General features: G+C 40.1%; 1 protein-coding gene across 1 annotated transcript in view; it reads left to right on the forward strand.

Moving 5' to 3' along the window:
• Positions 1-18,136, forward strand: part of LOC136852023 (tudor domain-containing protein 1-like) — a 114,770-nt gene that overhangs the window by 26,897 nt on the left and 69,737 nt on the right. The window contains exons 5-7 of the mRNA XM_067126496.1: positions 670-802; positions 10,946-11,083; positions 15,476-15,546. Coding sequence (XP_066982597.1) covers positions 670-802; positions 10,946-11,083; positions 15,476-15,546 — 342 coding nt within the window. The remainder of the gene's footprint in view (positions 1-669; positions 803-10,945; positions 11,084-15,475; positions 15,547-18,136) is intronic.

The raw sequence follows: 18,136 nt of genomic DNA on the forward strand, positions 1-18,136 counted from the left end.
ACATCACAGATGCAGATGAGTGCTACCGAGTTTTATAATAGAATGCGGTAATGTAGCAGTTCTGTCAGGGAACTATGATGTGTGGTCGTAACACTGTATTTTATTGGTGATGATTTTGACTTGAATGTGTTTATCAGTGGACCTGATGAATTTTCTGTTTGCTATGTCGGTGCGGTATACCAACTGGCGTGTTGTAGGTTGCTTTCTCTACTGTACATCACGTATAGGAAGATATTACAGTTAGTGTCTAGTGTAAGTGATATGACATTTTATAGTCTTTAGTGCAATTGATACGACATTTTGTAGTTTTGGTACAGGTTATCAAATAGTGAAACAGAAATAAGCTCTTAGTACGTAATAACCAAATGGTTTTAGTGCTACATCATCAGACCATACATGCATAAATTAATCAGTGAACTCGAGCTCCTTTTTAAATGTTTAAAAATGATACAGTTTTCAGTTTTAAAATTAACATTTCACTTCCATTGTTAACTGTATACGAGATATTTCTTAACAGGTTGGAGTTTTTAATGGTTAGTCCATTTTAATGCCTGATGATTTATTGGTTTAGGTGACTTGTAATTACAGATACTGTACCCCTTTTTAGCAGATATTATAGATGAACTACTTGAAATTTTTGTGTGATACAGTATTGTGTTTTTCTTGCAGAGATGCATTGGCTATGATTACAGAATTGAATCTTAAAAGTCCCTTGAAGCTGAAGGTAGAGCTGTCTCTAAGTGAGGAAGAAAGGTTAAAAAGACGACAGGAAAAGGAAATGGAGAGAAATGCTCAGAAGGAGGTGAGACTTTTTTTTTTTTGTATTGTTCAGGTGCTGTATGGAGTTTTAAACATGTTCTTGAATTGGTATTCTGCCTAAAATTTTTGTTAGTTTTCCTCATGCATTGGTATGTGTTATATGCAACTTACTTTCCTTATTTGGAGAATTTGAAAACCTGGACTGATATATTTTGATTGTTTATTACTTGATGTGGTTTAGAGAGATTGGAGTGTTGTAACCTGATTTGAATTGTTTTAAAATTTAATTGCATCATTGTTAATGGAGCTTAACCTCCGGATCCCAACCCCTTGATAAGGTAGGGGGTTGCTTAGGGATCCACTGCAGGGAGAGTACAGTATGCTCTTTTACATCTACTCTCTCTACTGTGGATTCAGCTGGATATTGGGACCTAACTCCTTTACTCCTCCTCCTCAGCATGCTGTTCCACTCGTAAAACTAGAGTACCCAACATGGTCGAGCGAGAGGAAATTTTTATGCCAAGCCATACCCTCATTGCTGGGTCAGATCTCGGCAGACTGACGACCCTTACGGCACTGTGGGTATGGTGTATCTGCAGGTGAGGATACCAAGGCAGTTACCACTGTGGGTAACAGTATTGCTCCTCCCCCAGTTGGGCCTCCCTCGTGGGAGGCACCTTATCCTGGATGAAATTTATAATATTTGTTATATGGCGAAACTAACAAATCTCCCTATGACTTTTGGCATGGCAGTCGACTGTTCACAGGCAAACACAATTCATGAAAATGAGGGTGGTATTAAAACCTTAATACTATAACGTAAGCCAAAAATAAGTAGATACCGCCATGACCCAACCTTGACTCACTTTGATTCTCTTTTTGGAGAGTCAGACTGGTCAGGGTTTTTGAATTTGCAAGCAGACCAAGACATATCTTTATTAAAATGAGAAAATTACTAATCGAATTGATGCCCATCACAAGAGATGAGCATAAGGCAAATTACAAAAAAGGGAATGTTTGGTTGAAACAACAACCAGAAAACCAGAAAATTACCAGAACATTAAAAGTGTAGATAACATAAATATAAATTTTGTTCATGACACTTACCTGACAGATATATATATAGCTGTATTCTCCGAAGGGACCGACAGAAATTCAAAACTTACGGCACACGCAGTTGGGCCAGGTGGTTAGTACCCATTCCCGCCGCTGGGAGGCGGGTATCAGGAACTATTCCCATTTTCTATTCAGATTTTCTCTGTCGCCGGTATTGTCAACACCTGTTGTCAATACCTCCGCCGTTGGATTTTGGAAACTTTTCCACTGAGTATTCTGATTGTCTTTGGTTTTGACTTTGGATTTGTGGATAGGCATACGCTTCTGTGGACTGTTTTGATTTTGGTTTTGGCTTTTCTTGAACAAGATGTCTGGTTCTAGTTCTGCTAGTTTTAGAGTGTGTGTTGTGAAGGAGTGTAAGGTGAGGCTACCGAAAGCTTCGGTAGACCCTCACACAGTATGCATGAGATGTAGGGGGCATGTCTGTCTGTTGGATGATCGCTGCAAGGAGTGTGAGTCGTTGCCTGATTCTGATTGGAAGGCTTACGATTCCTACGTACTCAAGTTAGAGCGTGACCGTGTAAGGAGGTCCTCCTCCAGGAGTGTGTCAGCTGGTGGGAGTCAGGGTATTAATGTATCACCTGTTAATCCTACTAATGCTTCACCTTTCCCTGTAGAGTCGCCTTCAAACCCTGTGATTGCGTCTACGGAAGGTAATGCCCTTGCGCAGATTTTGAGCTCCATTCGTACTTTGGAGTCTAAAGTGATGGCTATTGAAAATGCAGTGAAGTGCAGTGATCCCCCTAGTGTTGTGGAGGGGGCGTCAGATCGGCCCTATAATGCCTCTAGGCCTGGACCTCTGCCGAACTCCCAGGACTTAGGGAATGGGCATGTCGAAAGCCGCAAGAGGGTTACGGGGACCCCCCTCCGATCTGGCGTCCCTTCGGCAGGCCTTGTTGACGTTTCCCAGGCTGCCAAGGATCGTGCTCGCGCACGGGTCCTTAAAGACTGCTTCTCGTCCTCCGAGGCGCCCTCTGCATGCAAGGGGTCGCGTTCTCGGTTGGACTCTCGTTCGTTCAAGAGGAGCTTCGTTGAGGAGGACGCTTCTTCTCCTCTTTCTCGTGCTTTAGAGTCTTCACCTGACTGGTTGCACGATTTGCCGCCGCAGAAGAGGACCAGGACTTCTTCTGAGGAGGACGTTTTTGAACGTCCCAGCCGCCCCAAGAAGAGAGCTGTTGTCGCCCATGGTAGAAGGAGGAGGACGTCTCCTTCCCCCTCTTCTTCTCATAAGAGCAGCCCTTCTCCTGAGAGGGATTCCTCTCCTTCGAAGCGTCTTCTCCAGGATATGCAGCGGCAGTTAGCTTCCCTTCTTGCTGCCAAGGAGTCTGAGCCTCGTAGGTGCCGTAAGGATTTGACGCTGCCAGTTAAGAGATCTAAGAGGTCTCCCTCTCCTGCTCTTCGTTCGTCTCTCTCTCCTGCGGGTTCTCGTAGTCGTCCTCATCGTTCGTCGGATCATCGGCTTTCCTTGCCTCATCGTGACGCTCCTCAGGCTGCTGTTCCTGACTTCTCGCTGGCTGATCAGGACGCCCCTCTTGCAGCTCGGCTAGCCACTAGTAAGAGTTCGCGCCAAGACGCTCTTCTTGACACTCCTCTTGCTTCTCATCGCGCTCTTCTAGACGTTCGGCAGGACGCTCACCAGGACGCTTCTCTTCCTTCCCGTCTAGACTCTCTGCACGACGCTCGTCAGGACGCTCGTCAGGAAGCTCGTCAGGACGCTCGTCAGGACTCTCGTCAGGACGCTCGGCAGCTTGCGAGGCAGGACGCTCGTCAGGACGCTCGGCAGGACGCTTCGGAGTTTTCTTCTGCTTCTTCCCACAAGAAGAGGTCTCTTGGCCGAATCGGACCCAAAGGTCTTAGTCTTCCTCAAGTCCCGGAAGACTCTCATGTCGCTCCCGTCAAAGAGGGAGGTTTGTCTCAGGAGTCGGACTCTGCAGAGCAGGAGCAGCCCCCTTTGTCGTCTTTCTCCGACTACCAGGTTTTGGCTAATATGCTGAAGGAGCTATTTCCAGATAAATTTCGGCCTTCTGCTCCTCTTTCCCCCCCTTCGCAGATAGCTTCTTCGAAGGTGAGGAAATCGCCCGGCTTCCTGCAAATGAAGACTTCTCTTGCTACTAGAAAAGCATTCAAGAAAGTCAACTCTTGGATGGAAGATAGGAAGTCTCAAGGGAAATCTTCCTTCGCTCTACCCCCGTCTAGATTGTGCGGGAAAGCTGGAATTTGGTATGAGACGGGAGAGGAAATTGGCTCAAGGGTCCCTTCTTCCTCTCAAGGCGACTTTGCGAGTCTCGTTGATGCTTCGAGGAGGTCTCTCCTTTCTTCGGCGAAAGTGTCCTGGACGCTTTCTGAGACTGACCACCATCTGAAAGGCCTTTTCAGGACTATGGAGGTCTTTAACTTTCTGGATTGGTGCTTGGGGGCCTTGGATTTGAGGACTCGTAGTCCAGATTCTGTCTCTCTGGGGGAGCTGTCCAGTGTGCTGTATTGCATGGACAAGGCCGTCAGAGATGGTGCGGATGAACTGGCTTCGCATTTTGGTACAACCCTCCTGAAGAAGGGGGCTTTATACTGCAATTTTGCAGCAAAGTCGGTTTCTCCTGTTCAGAGGGCTGAATTGCTTTTGCCCCTCTGTCTAGCCATCTCTTCCCCAGCCGCTAGTCAAGGATCTCGCCCCAGCCTTAAGGAGAAGGCTACTCAGGACCTCCTTGCACAGTCTTCCAGACGTCCTAGTGTCCCATCCACGTCATCGCAGGGACTAACCTCCAAGAGACAGAAGCCCTTTCATGGGAAATCTTCCTCCTCTAGATCCTTTTCTCAAGGAAGAGGCCTCTCCAGAGGCGGAGCCCCTTCTAACCAAAGGGGCAAGAAGTGACTTTCTAAACCTCCAGACACTAGTAGGAGCCAGGCTTCTCCTGTTTTCGGAAGCCTGGAGAGTAAGAGGGGCGGATTCCTGGTCCCTCAATGTAATCAAGAAAGGTTACAGGATCCTGTTCATCGAAAACCCCCCCTGTCCTCAACTCCCAGAGATCTGTCGCCCTCTTACCGTCCGGAGAAGCAACAGATCCTTTTAGATCTGCTGGAAGAAATGATCGAGAAGAGAGCCATAGAGCGAGTCCTGGATTTGGAGTCTCCAGGTTTCTACAATCGTCTCTTCCTGGTTCCAAAACAGTCAGGGGGGTGGAGACCAGTCCTGGACGTCAGCAGACTGAACAATTTTGTCATCAAGGAAAAGTTCACAATGGAGACGCCTCAGTCTGTTATCAATGCGCTGCGACCAGGCGATTGGATGGTCTCTCTGGACCTCCAGGATGCCTATTTTCATGTCCCCATTCATCCTCGGTCGAGAAAGTATTTGAGGTTTGTCCTGGGGGGACGAGTGTACCAGTTCAGAGCTCTCTGTTTCGGACTGAGTACAGCTCCTATGGTGTTCACAGTCCTGATGAGGAACGTTGCCCGGTGGCTTCATCTTGCGGGCATAAGGATCTCGCTCTATCTGGACGACTGGCTCATTCGAGCCTCATCGAAAGAAAGGTGTCTGGAGGACTTACATTCAACTTTGGAGCTGACGAAGTCCCTGGGACTTCTTGTGAATTTAGAGAAATCACATCTGATCCCCTCTCAGTCCATTCTTTATCTGGGGATTCAGATGGATTCAGTGGTTTTTCGAGCCTTTCCATCCCAGGAACATCAGCAGCACTGCTTCGAAAAAGTTTCGGCCTTCCTGGGGAAAGAAACATGCTCAGTGAGGGAATGGATGAGTCTGCTGGGGACCATTTCATCGCTAGAGAAGTTTGTTTCCCTGGGGAGGTTGCATCTCAGACCCCTCCAGTTTTTCCTTGCGGACAACTGGAAGAACAAGGAGGATCTAGAGGAGTCTCTCAGGATCTCTCTCTCTGTCAAGGACCATCTTCGGTGGTGGCTCGATCCCGTAAAGTTGGCAGAAGGGGTCTCTCTCTCTCTCTTCAGAACCCGGACCTAGTGTTGTTTTCCGACGCGTCCACGTCGGGATGGGGAGCAACACGGGGGGGGGCGGGAGTGTCAGGCACCTGGAAAGGGGAACAGGTGTCCTGGCACATCAATCTAAAAGAACTGGGAGCGATTCTCTTAGCTCTTCAGTTCTTCGAAAATCAAGTTGCAGGCCGTGTGATTCAAGTCAACTCAGACAACACCACGGTCTTGGCGTACCTCAAGAAGCAGGGAGGTACTCATTCTCGGTCCCTGTTCATGATTGCCAAAGAGATCCTGCTGTGGGCACATTCTCGTCAGGTGACAATTCTCACGCGTTTCGTAGCAGGGGTCGAGAATGTACGCGCGGACCTTCTCAGTCGGCAGCATTTGCAACGTCAAGGACCACAAGGTTGCCTCTTTACTGCTCTCCCGTGCTCGACCTGGGGGCCCTAGCAGTAGATGCCTTTCTCTGGGACTGGAAGGGTCTGGACCTGTATGCCTTTCCCCCATTCAAGATTCTGGGGGAAGTCATCAGGAAGTTTGTAGCTTCAGAAGGGGCGAGAATGACATTAATCGCCCCCTTTTGGCCTTCAGCGGAGTGGTTCACAGAGGTCATGACACTCTTGGTGGATTTTCCAAGAACGCTTCCTATGAGAACAGATCTTCTCAAACAACCCCACTTCGAGAGGTACCACAAAAACCTTCCCGCTCTGAGTCTGACTGCATTCAGACTATCAAGAAGTTGCTCAGAGCGAGAGGTTTTTCTAGACCAGTGGCTAAGGCGATCGCCAACGCCAGGAGAGCCTCCTCCAGCGCAGTGTACCAGTCAAAGTGGGTCATTTTTAGGAAGTGGTGCAAACTTAAGGGAATTTCCTCTACCACAACCTCTGTGTCCCAGATAGCAGACTTCCTGTTTTATTTGAGGAATGATTTAAAGCTGGTAGTCCCTACCATCAAAGGCTACAGAAGTATGCTGTCAGCGGTCTTTAGGCATAGAGGCCTTGACTTAACGGACAACAAAGACCTTCATGATCTTCTAAGGCCTTTTGAGACGTCTAAGGTAGCCGCCCCTAAGTTACCTTCGTGGAATTTAGATGTGGTTCTAAAATTCCTGATGTCCAAGAGATTTGAACCTTTGCATTCTGCTTCCTTCAAGGATGTAACCAAGAAAGCTATTTTCCTAACTGCTCTGGCGACGGCGAAGAGAGTTAGTGAACTCAAGCGATCAGCAAGATTATAGGTTTTAGAGGCCCTGATGCAGTCTGCTCTCTGAGCCCTATGTTTCTTGCCAAGAATGAAAACCCGTCTTCCCCTTGGCCCAGGTCCTTCGAAATTAAGGGCTTGACGGACATCACTGGACAAGAACCGGAGAGAACCCTGTGCCCTGTCAGGGCTCTGAAATTTTACTTACAGAGGACCCAGGATTGTAGAGGTCCTTCTAACAATCTTTGGTGCTCGGTTAAGAGGCCTGATATACTCTCTCGAAGAATGCCCTGGCGTTCTTTTTAAGAAGCACCATCATAGACGCCCATTCCAGTGTGCTAGACGAGGATTTGAGATCTTTGAAGGTCAAGGCTCACGAAGTGAGAGCCATTGCTACCTCAGTGGCTTTCCAGAAAAACCAGTCTCTCAATGACATTCTGGGTGCCACTTTTTGGCGAAGCAATTCTGTCTTCGCTTCTCATTATCTTACAGAAGTAAAGACGTCCTATGAGAATTGCTGTGCGCTGGGGCCTTACGTTTCCGCAAATACGATCTTGGGGGCAGAAAGTGACTCTCATCCTCTCCTTTAATTTTGTTTGTGTGTTTTTTAAATATATTAGTAGTGTTGTTTTTTATGGTTGTTGGGTCTCCACCAGTGGTGGTCGTCCCAGTCCTTAGTTTATGTTATTTATTCATGACGTAACTAGGCTTGGTCAGGTGGTTGTTTCGTTTGTCGCTTGCCCTCACGGTAAGGTCATATGGTCTAGTCACATTGTGGGCTCTCCCCTGTTGACAGATCATCTAGATATCACCAGCTTTATAGGTCCCTACCTCGCTGGAGTCTCTAGTAAAGCAGAAGCAGACTTGGGTGACAGTAATCACGAAGTCAGCAATGCTAACAGGTAAGGAACCAAGGCGTCAATCGCCTACATATGTTTGTTTCCTAAATCCTATTCTGTCTCTTCCCACCTCCAATGGTGGGATTCAGCTATATATATATCTGTCAGGTAAGTGTCATGAACAAAATGATATTTTTATGATAAAATAAAGTTTGTTCATACTTACCTGGCAGATATATATAATCATAGTACCCACCCTCCTCCCCTCAGGAGACAGTAGTTCTAGATTCTAGAAAATCTGAATAGAAAATGGAATGGTTCCTGATACCCGCCTCCCAGATACGGGAATGAGTACTAACCACCTGGCCCAACTGCGTGTGCCGTAAGTTTTTGAATTTCTGTCGGTCCCTTCGGAGAATACAGCTATATATATATATATCTGCCAGGTAAGTATGAACAAACTGTATTTTATCATAAAAATATCATGTTACAAGGCATGATACCATGAACAGTAGATAAGGCACAGTAGTAGTGCCAAGTCTTGATGATCCCCATTGTCTTGGTGAGGGGGCTTTTGAACCCCAGGAGTTTGTTCCCAGGTTTGAGTCCAAGAGTCCCATATATCATTATATATTTGTCTGGATTAATTTTTGTGGAATTTTCCATGTTTGCTAAAATTTATTGGACCTATTAAATAGGAAAAGATATCATAGCTGTGATTGGGTTTATATCTGAAGCTATTGAACACATGCTGGTGCACTGCCCTAAATTTAATCGCCTTAGGGCAAAGTACTTACTAAGTGGGAAGACTATTTTAAAAATTTAAAATGATGACGTTGAGGTAGATAACCTTATGGGTTATAGGAAAGAATCTGGTTATTTTAATGAGGTATGATTTTAGTATATATGATAAAGATTTTAGTCATATTTATTTTATATGCTAAGTATTTTGAATATAAAAGTTTAATATATATTTATTTTTTATTGGTTCGATCTAATATCATTCTTCAGTTTTTACATTCATATTTTAACAATTGAATTTTACTATTGTGTCATCATTCACCTATTCATTATCAATCATATAATTAATTTTTATATTTCACCTTCATTATGGCACTAAGTAATCCTGATGGGTTCCAGCGCTTGGTCTTCAAGACCTAAATTTCATAACCAGTCACTAATAATAGTAATGTACAGTAAATAAAGTTTTCACTCCATAAATAGTATAATAAGGGAAAAAATATAGAAATATGTTGGACCCCTGCCCATGTAGGAATTAAAGGAAACGAAGAAGCTGATAAAGCAGCTAAAGAAGCAGTCCACGTGACAAGAGCAAATATAAACATCCCTATCAGGGACTATTTAAGATATTTAAAAACAATCATTGTAAGTAAATGTCAAAATATATGGAATGAAAACCTCGAAAATAATAAATTAAAACAGGTAAAATCCAATGTTGGAAAATGGAGTTCATCATATCAGAAAGAGAGAGAGAGACACCCAAGTAATTCTGATGTGTCTTTGAATAGGCCACACTCGTTTGACACATGGACACCTAATGAACAGTACATGTGGCCCTCCTCCTGAATGCTCAGAGTGCAAAGTGTTAACAGCCAAGCATGTGTTTTGTTAATGTCCTGCAGCAATTACCAAATATTGGAAGTACTGTAGATCCATGAAGGAAATTTTGTCAGGATCTTCTACATTTTCAGTAATACCAATTTTAATGTTCGTGAGGAGCTGTGATTGAATTGATTAAATATAAAAATGAGTAAATGATAAAAATATGAAAACCCCTTAGGGCGTCTAATGAATTTTCAAACTACTAAATTTTAACATTTTACTCACCTTATTCTGAATTTTAATACTGTATACCTTTTTAGTGAGTATATATGGAAACATGAGTATGTGTATTTATTGACTGTGTGTGTTCCAGTATGAGAATATGCCTTTGTGCAGTTTTTAATTTCATCTTCATTCATTCATCACCATACCAAATGACCTATTTGGTCCCAGTGCTAGGCTTCTGGCCTAAACCTGTCATATCATCCAAATCCTTCAGGCCAGCCTTATGAGAGCTGATATTCAGCTTAGTGGTCTGGTTAAACTGTTTTAATATCAATTAATATAGACACACTGGTCCACCAGAAAAGATTTGTATTTGAATGGAAGCTAAAACTGGAACAGAACCAGAGCACAGCAGAGATAAACTATACAAATACCTTTGATAGAAGAATACCAAAGGAATGGATTATAAGTTGAAGATGTAAAGGTTTGTGCATTTTCCAAGATGCATGTTAAAAGTTTCTCTGTTGATAAGCTGTACGCATAATGTGATTCTATTGAGACACTTAAATATGAGCCCTAAAGGTAACTTTTCAATTGTGAAAAATAATTTTTGAAAAAATCTTAATGTAATATAGTTTTTAATGGTTATTCTAAGTTTATTACTAATTGTATACTACTGAAGTGCAAAATATTTTCCACAATACTTTGCTTACTGCTGGACAGCAAAACCTCACAAAAAATTACCTTGCCCCTCAGTATCTGAAGAGACTTTCTTATTGCCATCAGAGTATTGATTTAGAGATATGCTGGCCACTAATCAAGCTGCATTCATTGTGAATGAAAATAGTTGCACAAGATTTTCAAATATCAAATTTGAAAGTAAAAATTTCATCTCCTATCAAGGAGGGAAACTAAAGATAATGTGAAAACTTAGTGACAAGTCAGTCACCAGGTCATATCCTAGGTAGCAGCTGTGAAAACTTAGTGACAAGTCAGTCACCAGGTCATATCCTAGGTAGCAGCCACTCCCAGCTTATCTTCCTCATATTGCTCAACTCTACCCAAGCTTAGATAGTGTGAAGTGTGTTAATGCAAGATTCTCTCAAGTTCCTTTTATTACAAGCCATGTAATCCTTTGGATGAAAGGATTACATGGCTTATAATTAGCTTATGCAGCCCAGGTATAGAATAAAAAATATGACAGAAGTAATAATTGAGGAGTGAAGTTTATTTAGGCTCCTCTCCTACAGAAAGAAAGAGTGAATTTGTCATTTCTTCAATGTGTTTTCTTGCAGATGGAGACTTGTGTATCCAATCGTCTTTGTCCTGAGGATTTGAAGCAAATGATGCCAGTTAGTAAATTACATGAATTTCCAGCATCCAGTGATAGTGGAATAGGACGTGGAAAAATGTTAGCGTCATTAACAAGAGAGGTGAGTTTTGTAATTCAGATGGTAAAATTTGAATGTTTCTTTGACTACTGGTCGCAGAAAAATTAGGAGAACATTTCTCGAGAATACCAAGTAGTGAGAACTATTCTCAAGAATGCCAAGACATTAGAAATGCCCAGATTTCTCTTGATTTAAGTGAAAATAATTGTGAACTGTATAATGCAAAATTTACACAGCAGGAACTGAAAGATGCCTTGCACAATGCCAATCCATCAGCCCCTGGTGAAGATAAAATACTATATGAAATGCTGAAACATCTCCCAGAAAAGTCAAAGAAATTTATTTTAGGAATAATAAATAAAATCTAGGAAACTGGTATTATTCCTAAGAGCTGGAAATTATCATTAATCCTCCCAATGAAAAAACCAAGCAAGGATCCTTCTTTACCCAGCAGCTACAGACCAATAGCTCTTACCAGTTGTGTTTGTAAGCTGATAGAAAAGATGATAAACACCGGACGTGTATGGTACTTGGAAACAAATAAATTGCTTTCTCCATTCCAGTTTGGCTTTAGGAAAACGAGATCTGCTTTGAATCCCTTGCTCAGGCTTTCAGACCATATACAACAAGGTTTTGCTAAACAGAGCCAAACAATAGGCGTTTTCTTTGATTTGGAAAAGGTATACAACACCACATGGCATTTTTGTATTATAAAAGAGTTTTATAAAATGGGCATTAAAGGAAAAATGATCAGATTTACAAATTCGTTTTTATCAGAAAGATATACTGTATAAATGTAAGAGTTGGGAATCATGTATCGCGACCTTTCTTACAAGAAGAGGGAGTTCCCCAAGGTAGTGTCCTTAGTGTCACCCCGTTTGATGTTGCCATTAATGAAGTATTAGAAAAGATATCATCACCAGTAAAGGCCCTTTATTTGTAGATGACTTGCCTCTGTACTGTACAGGATATGATGCAGTATCTACTAACAGGTTCATGCAAAGAGCTGCCAATAAAGTAAGCAAGTGGGCTGATGAGCAAGGATTTCGATTCTCCGAATCAAAAACTGTCGCTGTTTGGTACTGCAGACGCTGAACTAAGGAAACCATTCCAACTCTTACCTTAAATGGAATTATTTTACCTTACTCTACTGAAGTAAAAATTTTTAGGAATGGTCTTTGATGAAAAGCTCGCTTGGAATAATCATATTGACCAGTTAAAAGTGAAAGTGAAGAGATCACTAAATATTTTAAAAGTAGTGTGTGATTTTAATTGGGGTGCTGATAAAAAATCGTTGTTAAGGCTTTATAATGCAGTAACTTTATTTAAGTTAGACTATGGCTGCCAACTATACTCATCTGCTTCAAAGACTAAACTTTAGGAATTGGACGTTGTGCATAATATGGGGCTAAGGATCTGCACTGGTGATTTTAGAAATTCACCCATTGAAAGTATTTATGTAGACTCTAATCAGCTACCACTGGACTTGAGGAGGCATGAGCTAGGTCTGAGATACACCATGCAGCTGAAAAGCTCAAAGGAGAATCCTTCTTTTGAGATCTTAAAACAGTGTGACTCAAGGCTTTTTGGGTCTAGATCTTCAATACCATTTGAAATCAGACAACTGGGTGAACTGGAGGATGAAAGTATAAAAATGCAGAATATCCTACAGGTTAAACATCCTGTTATCCCTCCATGGTTTATTCCAGCAATAGATGTCTGCATTAAAAAGATAGAGGAGAAAGGTTGTCCGGAACAAGAAGTCAGAAACAAGTTTTTGGAGCATGATGAGAGACTTATAAATGACAGAAAATTATGCTGATGGATCAAAATCAGAAGATGGAGTAGGATGTGCAGTGGTGTGTGAGGGGGAATCACATGTGAAAAAATTGCCAGACTCCTCATCCATATTCATCGCTGAAGCAACAGCCATAGTTGATGCTTTAAATCTTGCATCTGATAAGAAATTTAAATCCACAGTAGTATATAGTGACTCGAGTGTTTTAGAAGCCCTAAAGAAGTTTAATCATACCTATCCCTTAATTCAAAAGGCTCAGGAATGGCTTTTTTTATCTTTCTGCTTGCCACAAATCAGTTAAATTTTGTTGTATTCTTGGGCACACTGGTATAGAAGGGAACGACCTGGCTGATAGTAAAGCAAAGGATGCTGCAAGATGTGATTTCTTAACTAGTAAGGTGTCACATTTGGATATGCGTCCAGTTATTAGAGGATACATTTGTAAGAAATGGTAGCAGAGGTGGACCTCTCCATTTTATCCACAAATAGGAAGTACAGAAATAGTAGAAAAAGTATTGATTTTTGGGGCTCGGGTTTTAATCATAACAGAAGATTCAAGATCATCCTAACACGGCTTAGGATTGGCCATACCTGCTTCACCCATAGTTATATTTTAGAGGGAACCAGTGCCCCAGTTTATGCTCACTGTGGTGATCAGCTATCCGTTGAGCACATGCTGGTGCACTGTCCTAGATTTAATCACCTTGTGAGGACAAGAAAGGTCAACTGGGTATTAAATTGTTTATAACTTGGGCGTAGGTATACATGGCAGAGTGCGGACAGAAACGTGGTGCCTGACCTACGATCGCCGTGACCCGTGCTCTGAACAATTAGTGTTTGTTGACAGACAAACAAATGGCAATTTTGAGAGACAGTAAGTGTACAGTGATGAAATACATATCGGCAGAAAGGCCAGGAAATTCTACACATGAATATTTACATGAGAGTCTTGACATATTAAGAAATGCAGTGCATGACGTGATTGATGCGAAAATGAAGAGACATCTGACGTCTTTACAGCCTTAGGGCAAAGCACTTATTAGTGGGGAAGGCTGTTTTTGAAATTTTAAATGATGTTGAGGTAGATAACCTTATGGATTATCTGAGAGATTATGATCTTTTTAATGAGATATAATTTAATATATTTATTAAAGATTTGTCATATTTATTTTGTATATTAAGTATATATATTTTGAATATATAATTTTTATATATATATATTTATGTTTTTTATTTAATATCGTTCTTCATTTTTTATGTTCATATTTTAACACTGAATTTTACTAGTACAGTATGTTATCATTCACCTTTTCATTATCAGTCACACCATTAATTTCTATATTTCATCTCCATCGTTGCGCTGAATAATCCTGATGGGTTCCAGCGCTTGGTCTTCAAGACCTAAATTTTATAATCAATCAATCAATCAATCAATCAATCAATCAACAGTCCACATGGCCCTCCTCCCGAATGCCCAGAGTGCAAAGTGTTGATAACATTGAAGCTTGTTTTGTGTGAATGTCCAAAATATAACCTGCAGTGATTGTTATCAAATTTTGGAAGTAGATCAATAAAGGAAATTTTGTCAGAATTTCTACAATAAAGGAAATTTTGTCAGAATCTTCTACATTTTCAGTAATATCAATTTTAATGTTCATGAGGAGCTGTGATATAATTGATAAAATATGAAAGGTAAATAATAAAAATACGGAAACCCTTAGGGCATCTAATGAATTTTAAAACAATTCAGTTTTAAACTTTTACTTATTCTGAATTTTAATATACCTTTTTTTGAGTAAATGTGGAAACATGAGTATAAATGTACTTATTGAGTGAGATGTACTTATTGAGCGAGCATGTTCCAGTATGAGAGCTTATCCCTTTGTGCACTTTTTAATTTCATTTTCAGACCTATTTGGTCCCAGTGGCCTCTTGCCTAGACCTGTCACTTCATCCAAATCCTTCAGGCCAGCCCTATGAGAGCTGATAGTCAGCTCAGTGGTCTTGTTAAACTGTTTTAATATTAATAATTAATTATTTCTCCAACAGTTAATTCTTTAAAGGTTAGGTCAGTCTTTCCTCTTACCATTTCTTTACTTATGAGCTGTAGGCTAGATAAGAGCAGTAATTTGCCTTGTCCATTAACCCCTGAATTGAAGATTGAATTAAAATCATTAAATGAAATGCAGTAGAATCAGTAAACTTCACTAAGTTAGCATATGTGCTGGATGTTCTGTTGGGATGTTCATTAGGTGAACATACTTGGTGTTCATTAAATTAGCATAGTGGATGTTTGTTAAATGAGCATTCTTGTTGGTTTTCCGTTACATTAGTATACTTTCTGAATGTTCATTAAATCAGTTTACTAAGTGAATGTTCATTAAAAGAGCACTCTTTCTTTGTGTTCATTAAATGAGGATAGTTACTGGATGTTGCAAAAATGCTGGCAAGTTTCACCAGTATAATAAGAATATCCAGTAAGTGGAAACACTTATTGTTATATTTTTAAGATTTTCATTGGAAACTGTATGTGAAATGCTCTTAGAATTGAGGGTAAGTAAAATTGATTTGGTGATTTAGTATAGAGTACAAAAGCGTTCATATTAACAAGTTACCTGTTTTACTGTATTTCTCAGAATGATACCAGATCAGTTGGTGGTAATTATCAGATGTATTCAGGGGATGAGAAAGTTCACAAAGATAGCAGGTAAGATAATTTTTGATGTTGCTTATGCATACATTCAAGAGTTCTTCTGCTTAAGTGAAGGAAGTTGGCTTTGCTTAAATCAGTGGTTCTTAACCTTTTTCAATGTATGCACCCCTCTCAAATCGGCAGTCCATTCTTGTACCCCCTGAATTGCTGATGTAAAAAAAATGCTAAAGTACAAAATTGATGTGGTGTGTACTAATAACAAAACTACATTTTTTAATCTTCATTCACAAAGCTTACAGTTTTTTTTTTTGCATGGCAAAAATCAGAACACTGCTGTAAAATTGATAATAATAATAATAATAATAATAATAATAATAATAGTATTATTATTATTATTATTATTATTATTATTATTATTAAATTAGAATGAAGATACATCTAGACTGACATTATTATTTCTTACTAAAAATCAACCAAATTAGCTGAAAATCACCTATATGGTGTAGATTAGTGTAAAAAATTGATTTTTGAGACTATTAAGCAAGTTTTAAGTGAATTTCAATGAGTAATAGCGATTTGAAATCTTCAAAAGCTTTGTACAAGTTTATTAGCCGGATGGTATTAACTAAACTTTCTGCAGATGTTCAACTAGTAAAATACTTGCAGAATAATAAAATAACTTTAATATTACTCTAAAAACAAGAAAATTAGGTTTTATTATGTCCCTTGTAGATCTCATGTTCTTCATGGCCTTGGCAGGCCAACTGATGAAAATTTTTCAAAATTTCAAGAGCCGTGTAGTTCCTTGTTGGGCGAGTCGATAGAGTTCTTGGCTAGCACTCTGTTAGGCCCGAGTTCGAGTCTCCGGCCGGCCAATGAATAATTAGAAGAATTTATTTCTGGTGATAGAAATTCATTTCTCGGTACAATGTGGTTCGGATTCCACAATAAGCTGTAGGTCCCGTTGCTAGGTAACCAATAAGTCCAATCCTTCAGGCCAGCCCTAGGAGAGCTGTTAATCAGCTCAGTGGTCTGGTTAAACTAAGGTATACTTACTTAATCAAGAGCCATGTAAAACATTTTAAAATCAAGTTAGAAGACTGAATATTTGACTGGTAGTTTTGCTAAACGAGATGAACATATGTTTAAAAGTCTTGAAAAGATTGGTTAAATTTTTCTGTTATTACTTTTAAGTTTTAAGTTTGAGCACTCTGTAACTATTATTACTCGTGAATGCCCTTTGAAACAATGGGAAATATGTGAATCTAGATACAGCGCATGTTCCGTTAGATACATTAAGCTCAAATAACATAAGGAACTTCATTAAATGCTTTAGCGTCACTTTTATTATGCAAAAACAATAGGTTTGGATAATTTAACTGAAATTCCTGAATGTAATCACTGGTGTTCCTCATAGTAATGCTTTTGGCCAAGTACCGTTTGTGCTCTATAAGCAAAATATGGGGTTTAGCACTGAAAGCAAGATCATTGCTTACACCGATGATCCTACTCTGTCTGTACCAATTCCATCTCCTGAGTGTACAGTAAATCTCTTGCTGCCGAATCACATAACAGTTTCAGGTAAAATTAGGCAAAACTCAAAGTATGCTTATTATTAGATCTAGACAAGTGGATCTACCCTCACCTCACATCTTTTTGTTAACATTGCTTTTACTAATTGCAACTGATTTAGAATTTGTGTTTTTCCTTACTGAAATTCAATTTTGTGAAAAATATAGTCTAACCCTCATCAATTGGTTAAAAGTATTTCTTTAAGATACTTGTTTGTCCTGGGGAAATGTTTTAATTCTTTTATTCTTCAATTTTCCAAATATTGCTTCCCTGTTTGCATCTCAAGTTGCTGGGCAAAAACTTGAGCTATATTCCATTTCTTATCACAGACTGATTTATTTGGCACTATTGTTTAATTAGCTCATTTTGGATGTTTTATAACATGTTTGTTTTCTCCTCCTTTAAAATTTTCCCAGACTATACTGTGCACCATTAAGTAGTACAGTAGATATTCAGTTAATTCGAACAGCCTTGCAATTTATTCCATAAAAGATTCAGTACCACACAGTTATCTATAAGTTTTGTTCCAGTTACGACCAAATTATGGTATGGCCCTGCTAATTACATACAGTAGCTGAATCGTTGGAACTGCAGATTTTCAGACTTGTTGCAGATGTTTTTATTTTTTTGTTGTTGAGCAAGCTTATATGGGTTTTATTTCATTGTTTATTTGGTTTTTAATATTGGCCTTACTTTGCTATGCAGTTTACTCTTATGTATTTTAGTCATTGCTTCTCGTTTTCTTTTAACCGCTGGGTTGCTTTCCCTGTTTGGGGGGCCTTTGGCTTGTAGCATTTTCCCTCTCCAGATGCTATAAAAAAAAAAATACACAATGTAGGCCAATCAGATATAAAAGTACAGTGCCAATGCTGCGAGACAACATCTATACAAATCTGAACACAATTATTTAGCCCTACATGTGAAAATAAGACCTTTTAAATCTTACAGAATAAAGAACAATCTTTTGGAAAATCCTATATTTAAAATCAATACAGGAGTCTAGTTCACCCCTGTATTATGAGATCTATACCTTAAACACTTTTGAAAGGGGGAAAGGTCTTTCTGTTTTCAT

This window comes from Macrobrachium rosenbergii, chromosome 24 (genome assembly GCF_040412425.1).
Source record: "Macrobrachium rosenbergii isolate ZJJX-2024 chromosome 24, ASM4041242v1, whole genome shotgun sequence".
NCBI lineage: Eukaryota > Metazoa > Arthropoda > Malacostraca > Decapoda > Palaemonidae > Macrobrachium > Macrobrachium rosenbergii.